At 34.1% G+C, this 15,691-nt stretch overlaps 1 protein-coding gene across 1 annotated transcript; it reads right to left on the reverse strand.

Annotated features, from left to right (window-relative positions):
• Positions 1-1,187: 1,187 nt before the first annotated feature.
• LOC105974562 (zeta-carotene desaturase, chloroplastic/chromoplastic) lies at positions 1,188-6,020 on the reverse strand. The gene is made up of 14 exons (XM_012999676.2): positions 5,646-6,020; positions 4,973-5,097; positions 4,692-4,826; positions 4,029-4,101; positions 3,826-3,899; positions 3,547-3,651; positions 3,195-3,439; positions 3,031-3,118; positions 2,917-2,959; positions 2,664-2,820; positions 2,404-2,532; positions 2,167-2,239; positions 1,701-1,865; positions 1,188-1,542 (listed from the first exon to the last, which is right to left on the reverse strand). Exons 1-14 carry the CDS (start codon positions 5,782-5,784, stop codon positions 1,411-1,413), a joined length of 1,683 nt encoding a protein of 560 aa, XP_012855130.2. The 5' UTR covers positions 5,785-6,020; the 3' UTR covers positions 1,188-1,410.
• Positions 6,021-15,691: the final 9,671 nt, after the last annotated feature.

Below are 15,691 nucleotides of genomic sequence, written 5' to 3' on the forward strand. Positions count from 1 at the left end.
AAGCAAGTAAAAAACATTCTATGAATAGCATTTCAGTATATTTATATATAGATAGTTTATGAAAATTTGACTCTCTAATATTTTCGATGTTTTGGAGGCCCAAGGCGACGGCCTTGCTCGCCTTGGGCTTGGGTCGGCCCTGCCACAACACCTGCAATCACTACCGTCGCTATCTCTCTACCACCGCCAGCCAAACTCTTTTCATCGCTTGAGCATTTTCGGTCGGCCATGTCTATTGAGCTCTCTTCTCCCCCTTTTTCTCTCCTCTCTCCTCCCTCTATCTCTTCTCCTTCCTTCTCTCTTCTCCTCCGTGAAGTCTTCTCTCTCCCCTCTCTCTCCTTCCTGAAGTCTCCTCTCTCTCCTCCTCCGTCAAGTCTTCTCTCTCTCATCTTTTGTCAAATCTTCTCTCTATCTACCCTATTTTCTCTCTCCTATTTGACAGAAGATAATTTGGCTGGGTGGTGAGGTGGTGTGGAAGTTGTCTGCAGAGCTGGAGATAAATTATATTTTTTTTTATTTAATTTAGTTTCTAGTACTAATTTATTGTCATTTTCATTTTACTCTTTTTTTTTTGTAGGAATCAAACAACTCTAAGGAAAATAATTTTCTACAAAATTATTTTCATCACCATTTTTCCTATGAACCAAACACAATTGAGATTTCAAAAGTTCTTGATTTCATTTTCCTTTGCATTTTCATTTTCCCTATTTTGAAATCCACAAACCAATCAGAGTCTAAAAACTAGCTGAAAATCCGAAAAAAAAAACAAGAATACTCCACATATTTTATTATTTTTTCTTTGAATTCGCCGTCAGTTGACAGAGCCAACACCCTTTAGGGTTGCCAGCTAGATCGGCCATCTGCTCCAATTCATTTACAACTATCAAAACAACCCCAGTTTATTTACACTATTTAAAATCAACCCTTGAAAAAGAATTGCCCAACACTTTTTTGGTTTAGAATTAATTTTAAAGTAAAAAAAAAATATCTCTTTTTAGATTAGAATTTATTTTGAAATGAAAATGATTCAAACGAAGTCTTAATTTTTAATAACAATTCATTTTTATTTTCATTTTACTTGGTATTTTTCTCTATTATTTTCCCTTAACAACCAAACAAAACTAAGGAAAATAATTTTCAAAATTTTTTTCATCACCATTTTTCTTAGGAATCAAACACAATTGGGATTTCAAAAGTCCTTGATTTTCTTTTCCTTTCCATTTTTATTTTCTTTATTTTGAAATTCATGAACTAATCAGAGCCATAATTTACAGGTTCTTTTGGGAATCTTCAACAGTAGTACAATCAATATCGGCCACATTTTTCAGATTTCTAACTGAAGGCATCATATTAACTGGTTGCTCTATCAACAAACTGCAAACTACTCTTTAAGTTTGCTCGAATCAATAATCACATGACTTGTGTCAATTCAGTGACAGCCGAATCTTTACGCATTGCAATCAAATCTTCTCCTGCGTCGCATATGTACGCAGAAGCATGCCTCCCAGACAGAGTCGCTCCTTCCATACTGTCTATATAATCCTGGTTTAACCAAAATAAAAAAATAAATAGATTATTATAAAGAAATACTCTTGATAAAGACTGTAAAACCATGGTTGGAATTTGAGTTAATCTATTGCATCTGAGTAGTAGTAGTAGTAGTAGGTAATAATCATGGAAGGAGGCAGTATTATTACTACCTGTTTAGTGTAAGAGCCAGCGAGGAAGAAGTTTGTAACCGGTGTTTTCTGGTCGGGCCTGAATGGGTCTTTACCGGGACTTTCACGGTATAAAGACTGTCCAATTTTGACAACTGATGACCACGTAACTTCAAGACCTCGTGAAGATGGAAACAAATCCAAAACCTAATACAAAATCCCATTTTGAGGAACAAAGAAATGAGACCCCTCCGGAAATACGCACAGAGAAGTTCTAAGGCGTTACAATATTGAATTTAATCACATTAGGCCCCCGTTTGGTTGAAAAGATTAGCCACGATTAACTAAATAGTAAGGTTTAGTTTGATGTTTGGTTAACCCTATTATTTCCGGGTCGACCCGCCAAAATAATTTTGTCATGGCTTATCTTGGCTAATCTTATCTTGGCAACCAAACGAGACCTTAATAGATTAGAAGTCACAAAATGAGACAAGTAACACCAATCAACCTGCTTTGAGACTCGATCTACAATTTCATCATTTGGTAGAGGCATGTACGGGTCCCCAGGCGTAAGGACACATCTGCAAATAAATAGGTTAAAACGAAAATTAAAACAAAAATGCTTATATATTAGTCCTGTATACCTCTTAATAGCAGGAAATGAACTCGTTTAATTGACTTTCCCGTGTATAGACAGACAAACAACAATTGGAAGTAATAACAAAAGACCAAAAGTTTTTCTTACTGAAGCAACGAGCCTTGGCCCTCAAGGTAATAATCCTCTGGTGACGTGAGTGCAAGGTCAGCAAAGCAAGAGAAATCTGCATCTGGAGTGTAAAGCAAATTATCCAAACCCGTCGCTCGCCTCAATTGCCTGATCATCTCAGAGTTAAAAGAATTTTGGAAAAAACTAGAATTCGTCTAGTTAAAAAAACTGAATCAATTATAAAAAAATAAAAAAAAATTAAAATTGTTTTTACAAAATCAGTAAAGGTTAGTACTGACCGTGCATATTCCAGGTCCTTTAACTCAGTAACCCAGCCATTATATCGTAGCTGCACTGTGACAACTGGCACTCCGACAAGTTTATGGATGTTATCAAAGAATTCCAACTCTCTCCAATTATATGGTAGTAATCTTTTAATTCCAGGGACATCACATGCTGCAGTTATACATAGAATTATGTACAACCCTGAGTTCACTCCACTTACAGAGTATATATAAGACAAAAATATGGAGATAGGGTAAAAATTTGAACCTGCTACATAAGCATCAGCTTTTACGATTTTCTTTTGAGTAGCCTGAACAAAGGGTTAAAATCATTAGTCAATTATGTCACCGTTCAAACTAATAAAATAAAAGAATGACGCACCTTGGACATGGAAAACCCGGTTACATACACACCACCATCAGAAGATCGATCATATAGAATTTCTCGACATCCCCACCTTAGATGGAATCTGCACTAACAAAGAGTTGGTAAAATACAGTCGACATTTATAATTGATAGAATCCCATCATTTATTCCGTTCACACCTGCCTCCCTTGTCCATGATATACTTTTTGATGGGACCGCTCAAATAAACGTCTGGAGAACCTTTAAGCATGCGGAGAAGGGAAGCCTCGGTCTTAGTGGCAAAAAGGGTAAATATAGTGAGCATACAGCGAGCACTAATATTGTCACAATCAATGAATCCTAGTGCGTAGGCGACAGGATCCCACAACCTCTGGATACTCGTGCGGGACCCTCCTTTGGACAAAAACCAGTCAGAGAAGCTTATCTGTTAATGAGAACATAATAGCCAAGTTAATAACATAAACGTAAATCTAATAATCAAGGAACAGGGAAATTTGTATTTAAATATCAAAAGATGTAGTGCAGACCGACATTATCGAGATTTCGTACATCCCTTAATGCTCCATCAGGGTCGACAAGAGCCCTTACAACTGGACTCAAAGCGAGAGCCACTGCATTTCTTGCTATATCCGAAGTCTGCAAAACCAGAATGGCGAAAGCATCTAGTAATCTTTAAATAGATTTTGAGGTAAGACAAATTATTATAGAGAGAAAGGTTTAAAGAAGAACAAACAAGTATTATGAAATGAAAATAGACAAGTCTAGTGAAACGGCGGGATCACGCAAAAGCTAATGAAACATGAATGTTACCTTGAGCTGATTTGTTGTAAGAAATGCTCGAACTCCATGTATCGGCGCTCCAATTGGGAGTCGAAAATCAAGTTCTGCAGTGAGAGATTAACATAGAAAATAATTGAAATGATTCATGCTAATAGTTCCTTGAACCTACTACAAGCCAATAGACAAAACTAATAAACATATGAATTTTTGAATGAATTACACATTCATCATACCCCCAATTTCACCCCCTTTGTTGACAAAACTGTGAATGTGATCCTTCACAAGCAGATTCTTATCAGCACCTACCTGCGTTAAGAGAATATGTAATAAGTAATCAGATAAATGGTCTGAACTATTAATTCCATAATGCAATAAGATTCACAATTAATGTAATAAAGAGACTGCATCATGTATTGTCACTTAATCGAAGAGCAGCCAAGAGACAATTTTTTTGTATCCAATTAAGATCTTCTTCCTACAAACCATAGTTGAGCAAATTCTTCTTTGTAACTTACGAGGGAAGTAAAACAACGTTTAGGATAATTATTTGTTAATCCAGCGAGTTAAAAGAACCATCTCACAGCAAAATTAATGATCAATCTTCAGAAGTAGAAGATATACATAAAGTTCATTTGTATAAATCAATTGTGTCTTTTTTGCTACCATAAGATGTAATTTTCTACTGCACCTTCAGGTTGTTCTTTCCAGTGTGCATGGATAAATGAATATCAGGGAATTCTATAATAAAAGGCATTTCTATCCCTTTTATAAGTATAAAATTTCTTCCTTGAGATGTGTATATAGGCAAATATTAGTATCTAACATTAAGTAAACTCTGGCCTGCAAAAATTGGGCACGTGTGTGAGACTGTGTGGACGAACAATTCGACTATATACCTTTTTCATCAGGCGGAAGAGATTATTATAGCAACCGAAGAAAACATGGAGTCCCATTTCAATGTGGTTTCCCTGTTTGTCTACAGTAGAACCCACTTTTCCACCAATGAAAGACCTTGACTCGTATATATCCACCTGCAAATTCAAAACCAATAATAAAAACTCATTATCCTAAGAGATACAGAGGAGCTACAATGCAACATTAATTTATTCTTCAAGTATATATGTCAATTACATTTCAAAAATGAAAATGAAAAAAAAAATTAAAAAAAATTAAAAACCTCATGGCCTTGATCCAAAAGCTCAACGGCAGTCGACATGCCAGCTAGCCCAGCTCCGATGATGGCCACTTTCAACTTGGGTCCCTTATAATGCTTTGGTTCTGGTGGAAATAAACCTTTTGGAGCTGCATTTTGAAATTACTTGACCAAATTTCAACACAGTCATAACAAAATCAAAAGCAAAAGTAAATATTTTGTTCTTCTCTTGGTAATTTTTGGCCTCCCAACTCTTCAATAACATCACTTAAGCTATTTAAGTCACTTTGATCCATTACTTCTCATTTAACCAACAAAAAAAAAAAATTGAAAATCACTAGCCGTATATTATATCCAGTCAACTTATTTCAATTTATATAAAACAGAATCCACTTCAATAATTGGTCAAAATCGGGTCAAACCACATTTTTCAGCAACAATTCATAACATAAGAATCAGAACCCTTTCTCAGTCCAGAAATGAAAAATGAAACATGCTAGAAAATCATCACAACTGCAGAAATAAAAGAAGGTAATAATAAACAGCCAAAAAAAAAAAAATCAATTACCTACCAAAAATCCAAAATTTGAACATCAGGCCAGGCTGATCATCAAAGTAAAAAAAAAAAAAACAGAGAATTGAAGAAAGAAGGTCGTGTTTGGAATTTGGATTGATGAAAAGAAGTGATGAAGTATACCATTAACACTCATGTCGGAGACATTGGTTTCCAAATCAGAGCGAACGGCGAGTCCCCGGGCGATTACACGGCGGTTGCAGAACCCAGCACGGACGTTTCCGTTGGGTAGAATCGCAATTGAAGCAGCACAAACCGCCATGCTAACAAAGTCTTCTTTCTTCTCTACAATTAGTCAATACATGAGAGAGAGAGAGAGAGAGAGAGAGAGAGAGAGAGAGGGTGTTAGGCAAAAAGGTGGTTTTGGTATCGGAGTGAAATAGATGCTGATGGAGGAAATTGGCAGCATCTTAAATGATGTCTATAATATTATTAGTTCGCGCTGAGCTGGTTTGCTCAATTTCTCGTAATAAAAATTGAAAATACAATTCCCACCAATAACTTTATTTACCTATTTTCGGTTTTCTTTCTTCGACTTTTACGTTTCCTCCATTTTCAATTTCTCTTTTTGTTTCTTTTACTTTTAATGTATTTTTCTGTGTTTCTTGTCGGACGTCTCTCCTCTATTTGCCTAAGCACATGTGCAGCATTTTCACAGACCTTCCTAGTTTTCTCGTTTGAATAAATGGAAAGTGTGGTTAAAGTTTTTTAGTCCTGTAAGTTTGTTAGTTGAGAATTTTAGTCTACCATGTTTCAAAATTCTATGTTCAGGGTTGTATTTTTTTTTTTTTTTATCAATAAGCCCATCCATTTAATATGTATTATAAATAAATGAAAAATTAATGTATATGACAAAATCACCCCGATCATTTAAACTCAAATGGTGTTTCATGAAAAATCGGATTTTGAACTTTTAGTGTGGTTGCATGTGTAGATCTTGAAATTTTGGGGTCAAAATTATAATTTTCAAAAAAAATCAGTCACTTCTAAATTTTTTGAGTCTGTTTTCCAGCACGGGCTAAAAGAGAAGAAAGTTTTGTTTTTAAAGTTTTGATTCTATTGTTTTGCTTATAATTTTTTTAAAAGTTTTATACTTCTCCTTTTCCAATAACTATTTTATTCATCAAATATCTATTAATAATTGTGTTAAGTTATTTATGTATATTGAATGACTCCAAAAAAGATACAACTCAATGACAAATGTTATGTAAAGCAATTCATGAAGTCCAACATATCCTCGTAGCATCCAGAACGGTCAATCAGTTTAGTCATGAACAAGTTCGCATCCCAAATGTGTGCCGTATTCATATTCATTTCTAGGGTTTATAGGGTTTCTAGAGAAAAAACGAGACAGGAGAAAGTACGGCGGGAGCGGTTTCTTGAGCAGCAAAAAATATTTAATTGGGTAAAAGAATACGATATTAGATGGGGTGGATTGGGTGGTCCGGTGTCTTGGGTAGGGTTGGTATACATCCCAGGCTACGATGTCTTTCTCACGCGACTTATTTTTCCTATTTTGTGCAATTTTTATCTTTAATTTTTCTATGTCTGGTTCATTGAATTCTAATTTCAGGATCTAAAGAAAAGGACATTGTCTTAAGAGAATTTAATTATATTTTACTATAGAACGATAATTATTCAAAGCATGAGAGTGGCACAGCGGAAGCGTGGTGGGCCCATAACCCACAGGTCCTAGGATCGAAACATGGCTCTGTTAATTAATGTCATTGTCTTAAGATAATTTAATTATATAATTATAGAACCATAAGTCTTCGAAACATTAGAGTGGCGCAGCGGAAGCGTGGTGGGCCCTTAACCCACAAGTCCTAAGTCTTCGAAACATTAGAGTGGCAGCGGAAGCGTGGTGGGCCCTTAACCCACAAGTCCTAAGTCTTCGAAACATTAGAGTGGCAGCGGAAGCGTGGTGGGCCCTTAACCCACAAGTCCTAAGTCTTCGATAATGTTAGAGTGGCGCAGCGGAAGCGTGGTGGGCCCTTAACCCACAAGTCCTAGGATTTAAACATGGTTGTGAAAATAAGTAGTGGCTTCCTTCTGATTCTATTTTTTTAAATTAATTTATTTTTTATTTTCTTCTTATTAATAAATATTTAAATATTGTCTGATAAGTTTTTATTACAATTTATATCGTCATTTATTTAAATATTATTTTCTTTCCTTTTTAAATGCGACCCCGTGCAATGAACATGCATGATCACTAGTTTATATGATGAGGAACATCTTGATATAACTTGTTTAGTTTAATTTATTTTACGTTGTACGATAATTGTCTAAAGTATTTTTTCTACAATATTTACAAATGAATATCCTAGAATCTTTCTAGAATATTACAAGTAATTGCTAGACGACTCTTAAAATAGTGATATGTAGAGGATGAATGAGGGCTTTAATATAGATTTGGATTTCTTTTTTGGTCAGTATTATGACTAGATCTTGACTTTATTGACTATTGTTTGTTGTAATACCTATACGCATTTGCACGTATCGTACAAGTAGTATAATGGATTTTTATGTCCAAGTATCAATCACACAGAGAATATTTAATTATCTAATTCTAGACGCTAAATTCTACCAATTATTATCAAGCCCATCCTACACAGACGAATGTTGATTAATAATTAAACTAAAATAAATTAAAACAAATTAAACGAGCAAGAGCAAGAAAGCAATTAAACACGAAGATTAATCAGAGAAAGCAAGTCTAGGATTTTATTATTCCCCCTATGTGATTATTAATTTCCCAATTCCTTTAGTAATGCAAGTTATTAAATCGGATTACTAACCTGAGATGCTAAATTAATCATAACTCGCTTCCGCGTGTATTACGATTCTAATACTCTAGATTCAATTACTGTATTCCTACGCAATTAATTCTAGAACACAACATGAAACACAAATCTCAATAATGGCTACATAAGAGATTAACTATATTCCTATTTCAATACTACAAAGGCTCTTCTACCAAAGTTCTAACTATTGAACTGATCTTCCGATTCATGCGATTAACAATAACATAAAAACATAAAGTGGCCAGTTTCATGCACTTAATATATGAAGTAGAAGAAATAATCCGGAATTAAAACTTGCATAAAATCATGGAAAAGGGTTCATAAATCCCACATAGTGTTCAAAATAAAATCCTAGAAATAAAAGGTTTAGCTACTATTAAAGTAAAAACGAAATTAAGATAATTCATGAAACATAAAACTATTCTTGGAGTCTTCGAATTCTTCATCTTCGTTATTGCTTCTTTGCTCTTGAAATTGCGTAAAAAAAAGGGACCCCTAATTGAGTGCTTGAGATGGATTTTATAAGGTGGCAAAAATTGGGGAAAATGCAGTTTCCTTGTAACTTTAGGAAGTTTCTTTACTGCGCAGTCTTTCCTTCTCGGATGATTGACTTCTCCAATTCTGTTCACCTTTTCTTCTAAATTGTAGTTTTGACCCACAACTTATTCAATTCTTCAATTTGTGCCTGAAACAAAATAAATCAAAACATTAAGCACCAATTATCAATAAAATATACTAAAAGCTCAAATTAAAAGATATGATTAAGTGTAAAAATAGATACTTAATACACCTCCTAACTTGAACTTTTGCTTGTCCTCGAGCAAAAACTAATCGTAAGCAAATAACTCAACTGGTGCGTCTCAACACATTGATCAATGACCAACTTCTCGTTTTCAGAACTTGTAATTATAGTAAAAATTCTTACACATTCGCAAACTCGCAATTCAAAATCACTTAGTCAATTACCATTGTAAAAAACCACAAATCTTGCTATTTCTTTAAGCATCCAATATTTGTAAATTAAAAATAGAAAAAAATTATGTTTACATTCATATAATTGACTCCAAATATTCACCAAATTCTTCTACTCTACTAATACCGAACATTAAGCTATTGGGATCATTGGGGCTTTCTGGCTTTCAGGCTTTCAATTGTTAGTCTCTTTGGTACGAGGTATGAAATATGGGTATAAGTGGCTATGCTTCTTGAATTGAGGTGATCATGCCAAAATTGGAAAGATAGGCGTTTGAAACAATGAATTTACCTCTAAGGACTTTACCAAACTCGATTTCCAAGAGTTCAAAAGTCTCCACTTTGCTCTTAAGACAAAGGATCGAGCCTTCAAAAACAATTCAACAACTTGTCCTTTTTTTTTTCCCCTTCTAGTCTCTTCTTCTTCTTCTTTTTTTTTTTTTTTTTTTTTTTTTTTTTAGAAGTGGAAGAAGAAGGACTTTAACAAAATTTACAACAAAGAGCTATATAAAACTAAGTCTACAACCATCCAACAAATTCTATATTTCTATTTATTATTCAAGATAACTGAATTAACGAATCATGAAAATTGGCCAGGGACGAAGAAATAAAAAAAAAAAAAAAAAAAACCCAACAACATCAATAAGTATTTCAATAATTAAAAAAAAATAGTAAAATTGAGGGTGGGGAATTGCGAATTGCATTTCACACCCAAAATTTACTCTAATTGCAAATTGGCGACTTGCATCCTAATACTTCAAAATTAGCAAAGTCCGCTAGCAAATGGTATTTCTCATAGCAAACTACAACATGCATTAAATTCTTGTGAGATTTTAATCAAAATTCAGTATATTGCGATAGTTTCACTTTGAAAGAAATTTTTATGTTTTATTGTATATTATGGTTTTAATTTCATACTTTTACATTATTATTATTATACTTATAAGATAGATATTTGTTTTTACTAATTATCATATTTTATTCATTTATTAATTAAAACTAAAATTACAATTTAATATTTTTTATCTTTTTTTAATTTTCAAAATTAATTCTAAGAAAATATAATACTCCAAAAATAAAATTACATTATTTATTTATTTATTTACTTGTTTATTTATATTTTGTAGTATGCATCTACTTACTATAGTCGATTTTTTTTATATTCAATTGTTGATTAAAAATCTCATTGCATTCTAAACGTAAGGTTCTATATTATTTTAAATATAATAACTACATTATTTATAAAAAAAAAATGAAACAATTTGAAAATAATTATCTCTAAAAAAGTGAAATATTTTTGGGAACTCTACATACAGATTTAAAACCTTTTAAATTAGAATGGTTATTTGAGTCATTTTTCACCGCTAAAAACTATTTTGTACAACGCCTTATTCTGTTTTAATCTATTTAACTTTCATCATCAATGATTTTTTATTCTCTAAACAAACAATGTTCCACATGTTTCGGTTTAATTTCTTGTAATATATTATGTTACTTTATGGAAAATTGAGATTTTTGAATTATTTCGTACATTACACTTGAATCAATATTAAGTTTTTGAAATTATATATATTTTTACTGTACAATAAAACACATACATAAATCATCACTTGTGTTTTGAAATTTTTGAGATTTTTGAATTATTTTGTACATTACACTTGAATCAATATTAAGTTTTTGAAATTATATATTTTTTTATTGTTCTATAAAACACATACATAAATCATCAATTGTGTTTTGAAAATTTTAATTCAAATAAAATAATTAAAAAATGTGAAGTAGAAAATAAAATATAAACAAGAAAAGATATTTTTTTAAAGTTCAAATATCTTGCTATATTGATTTTTTGGTTAGAGTCTCACAAAACATTATGTAGGGTGCATGCATTCTGCTATGATGTATATAATTTGTGGGTGAACTTTGTTAATTTTAAAATTTTCGAGTTCAAAATGTCAATTAGTTTCAGTTTTGATGTGCAAAACGCAATTCACTCGACTATAAGGAAGAAATGCATGAAATATATACTTAGTTCCTATAAAATAAATGCCAAAAACATAACTGAGAAGCAAGTAAATTTCATTCAAAATTTTGATAACAACAATGATATATGAGTAAAAATTGTAATAATTGAACGAAAAGATAAGAAAATAAAAGGGTCATAAATATACATAGGTAAAATTGTACGAAATTGTTTATTTATTTTACTATTAATTAATAAATAATTATGAATTATATTCTATTCCAAATAATTATCAATGTCACAAAATATTACTCTAATAACAATATAACTATCATATATAGACTATGGTATACAGAAATAAAAAATTTAATACAACGCGTGCAACGCAGGCGCACCTTTCTAGTATATATATATATATATATATATATATATATATATATATATATTGTTCTAACTTTCATGATTTTCAATAATTAATATTGAGTAATATTAATTAAATTATCTAAAGATTAATTTCATTTATTTACTTGATCATAATCATGAAGTAAAGTGAATAAAAATTGTCTTGATTAAATGGTTAAAGTTCAAAAGATGAGCGCTCGATGTGATCGAGTGATAGGACTAGTTTGGGTTTAGGTGTCCACAAATATTACTTTTAGGGACATTTAGTAATTAGTCAAATTAGTTGACCAAAAATCAAAATAATAAAATATTCGGCTCAAACCAAATATTTAATTATTTGGCCCATGACCAATTAATTTTCCTACGTTTTGAAATATGTGAAAAGAATAGACACAACCTTCTACTTATTCTTCCAACCATTGCAACCCTCTATGAATGGATTGCTACCGCCTATAAATAAAGGCAGAATCTGGCCAATGCTATACGGAATATAATCGGCAATGACGAGATAGTTCTTCATAATCTTTTTTCCCTTCGTCAAAGTTTCGTTTGTTGTTCAAGTTCGCTGTTGGTCGAATATTCGTGCAAATATTTGACAACCGATCGTTGTACATTGGGAGACTACCGGGAAGAAATTGTGCACCGTTCACAACCCGGAAATATTGGCTTAAGGGAATTGCCTTGGCAAGCCTCGATCGTTTTTTGTGTTTTCACAACTCCTCTACTCCTCTTCTCGACAAACAAGTATTTTCGTTTGTTTATGCAGATTGTTATATATATATATATATATATATATATATATATATATATATATATATATATATATATATATACACCAATGATCCGGACAGATTCGCAGGGCCCAATAAGGCAAGGCCCAACAGAGTTGGCCCACACTCAGAGAGGAGATAAGACCACATGGGATCTAGGCTTGGCCCATTTCATCGAATCTTTATAAATGGCCCAAAACATTGAGCCCACAAGTGTATGCCCAAAGAATATAATACATTGTGAATAGAGACGAGGTAGGAGACCCTCGAGGAGCTGGAGACTTGAGAGTTATTCGACGAGCTGGAGACCCCTAAATGAGCTAAAGATAGCTCACGAGTGCCAAGTGCCGAGTGCCGAGCACCGAGTGTCGAGTCCCGAGCGACTAGCCAACGAGCATCGAGCGACGAGCCGACGAACACCGAGTGTCGAGTCCCGAGCGACAAACCACCGAGCGTTGAGCACCGAGTGACGAGTGTCGAGCGACGAGCTGAAAATGCCACCTCATAACTTAGACACTAAGAATAGAAAATATCTTCATAACTTAACCACTAAGACTTATTGTCATGGACTTGAAACGATTCTATTAATCGAATTGGATAGAAGCAATGGCATCCGGAAAACCTCTACTATAAATAGAGGGTTCATAAACCCTCAAGGTGGGTATTCTTGATCTTAATACACTATTTTCTCTCGAACATATTTATCTCCGAATCTTTGAGGTGTTCTAACTTGGGCGTCGGAGTGCTAACGCCGGGAGCACCTCTCCCGGTCCCTTTTGCAGGTTCGCGACGAACAGGCCTAACATGGAACGGACTTAAAGATTCGAGATTCCTCGAAGCGGAATAACCCAACCGCATCATTGGCGCCGTCTGTGGGAAAATCGAGTTGTAAGACGTCGATTTCCAATCATATACAATATCAGAGCCTTTCGCCCGAAATCATCCCTCCAAAACGAAGGACGGGTACATCATCTGTTCATGACCGAGTGACGTCGTCACCTTGCTCAAGCGCCCCCTCGTCGCTCGAATTTTACTGATTCCTTGAAGCCCCGCGTATTCACCTCAAGCCTCTGGCCAATACTCTTTAAAAGGTCCGATAATTGTACTGTAAACATCGTCGATCCACTTAAAACACGGTAGCTGCTATTCGAGGCGGGCAACGAATAAATCGCACGCAATATGTGTTCCAAAGTATCGGAATGGGGGCAATCGTGAAATAAATTTAATAATTTCTGCAACCCCTTCTCTTGCAACAACAAATTACGAAAATGCTCACCGTTCGAGGCGAGAATCGATATGCAATTGGCTGCTTTTCCTTGAGCTAATACGTTTCCAGAAACGAGCAGCTCCATTAGAACAGGGATCGCGCCTTCTTCGGATAACGACGCTCTAATATCTTCGACTGTTGAAATATTCCTAATTGCCCCAACTGCGTGCGATTGGGCTGCGAGGGAGCCGGATTTGCACAATTCGATTAGAATCGGGACGCCGCCGTAGGCTGAAATTGCCCAGACATTGTCGAGATCGGCGGTGATGAATTCGACGGCCATGGCGGCTTTTTCCTTCACCGGCGCCGAGCTGGACTCGATCATTCTCAGCAAGGGGCCTAGGGCGCCTTCCTCGAAGACGGATTTTCGCTTTTGACATAGAGGGAGAATTTTCGTATTTAAGAAATATTCTTCTTGCGAGATGCGAAACAATGAATATCTCGATTTGTTGATATCCCATATATCATGTTCAACTTTGTTTTGACTTTCCAGGAGATCTGGCTTTTCTAAAGCTCGGAGTTTTTCGGAGGAGACCGACACTTATCATATCCTTCAAGAGGGTTCGACACCATTGGATATTTCCAAAGAGCCTGCTCATGTTTGTCTTGCGGAGTTCCTTCTCGAAATTGAATTCACGAAGACTCAAACTTCTTCTTATCACTTAACGAGGTTAGTTCTCATAAAATTATATAAATCCACCTCGATGTGAAGAATTGTATTTACTCGGGAGGTACTGAACTTTTAATTTTTCTGAAATTAAATGAATTTGAGATATTATAGCATGCTTATTGCATAAGGGTTTGATAAATTAGAACATTTTATGTTGATTTATTAAACCAAGAATTGGGTCCACATAGCACGATTGATGAAAACGAGATAATCATTTGGTATTCAAACGATTTTTGAACTAGTCCCCTGTCATTTATGATGTAGTCAGTCAGTAAATTCCAGGAGACCTAGTTGTCCCCTTCGATTTTTTATAAGATGGATCTCTTAAATCTATTATCAAGTTGAAGTTCTTGGACTATGATTTTTGAATTTCTAAAATTTATTTTAATCAAATTTGTTTCGGTGAACATTTTTTAGCTTAATTCTTGAGTTGTTATACTGCACTCGTCAATATTTTTCCAAGACAAATTTATTTTCCATTTTGTTTTTTGAAAGTTAACTACAATCAGGGTTGGCACTCAATTCCGATGTTGCGAACAACCAAAAATGTTAGTAAGAGTGAATTTGATTTGTTTCCATGCGAGACGAAACCTATGCTTAGTGTTTTCTTAGCTCTGTTTTTTGTTCGTTTTTCGTTGGGTGTAGAGTAGAGAAACTCGCAAATTACTCTACAAAGCTAGTGACTAGGAGAGATACACGAAGTTGTATATGTTTTAATTGTAGAAAATGATTTGTGGAGCAACCCACCGAGCCTGAATTTCGAGACAAAATCTATTGTTGGATTTTCAAATCCAGCCATTCACCGAACATAAATTCTTCAAAGTTCAAAGTTGCTCTTAATCACCTGGTAAGGTAAAATCTTTGAAATTATAGACATGTATCCAAGTTTAGTATTTACAAAATTGTCTCGAGCATTTTTAATCATATATGAGCACCGAAGCTTTTGTTTACAAATCAAATGAATCTATGTAATATTTTTATAACTGGGCTTCCTAAAATTTCGACTTTCCACCCCTCGAAATTGAATTAATATTCTCGGGTTGTTACGAGCTCGGAGTTTCTGGAAAAAAATCTTTCTTCCACAATCATAACTAAGTTTCTTGGAAGAATCATTGTTTATCGAAGTAGATATTCTCTAATTCGCTCGAGCTAAAGCTTGAGTTTATTTCTATGAACTCAATAGAGCTTGACTTTATTTATCATTACCTGTTGAAAACACGAAATAACCGGATGAGTTTTTTTGTGCAAGTTCGATTCTCCTATGTCTTTGATTCCCATGCGGATTCCTTAGTGCCCAGAATAGCTCAGTTTGTTGGACTTC

The sequence above is a fragment of the Erythranthe guttata genome, chromosome 2 (assembly GCF_056151865.1).
Source record: "Erythranthe guttata isolate IM_541 chromosome 2, IM_541, whole genome shotgun sequence".
In the NCBI taxonomy this organism is placed as follows: domain Eukaryota; kingdom Viridiplantae; phylum Streptophyta; class Magnoliopsida; order Lamiales; family Phrymaceae; genus Erythranthe; species Erythranthe guttata.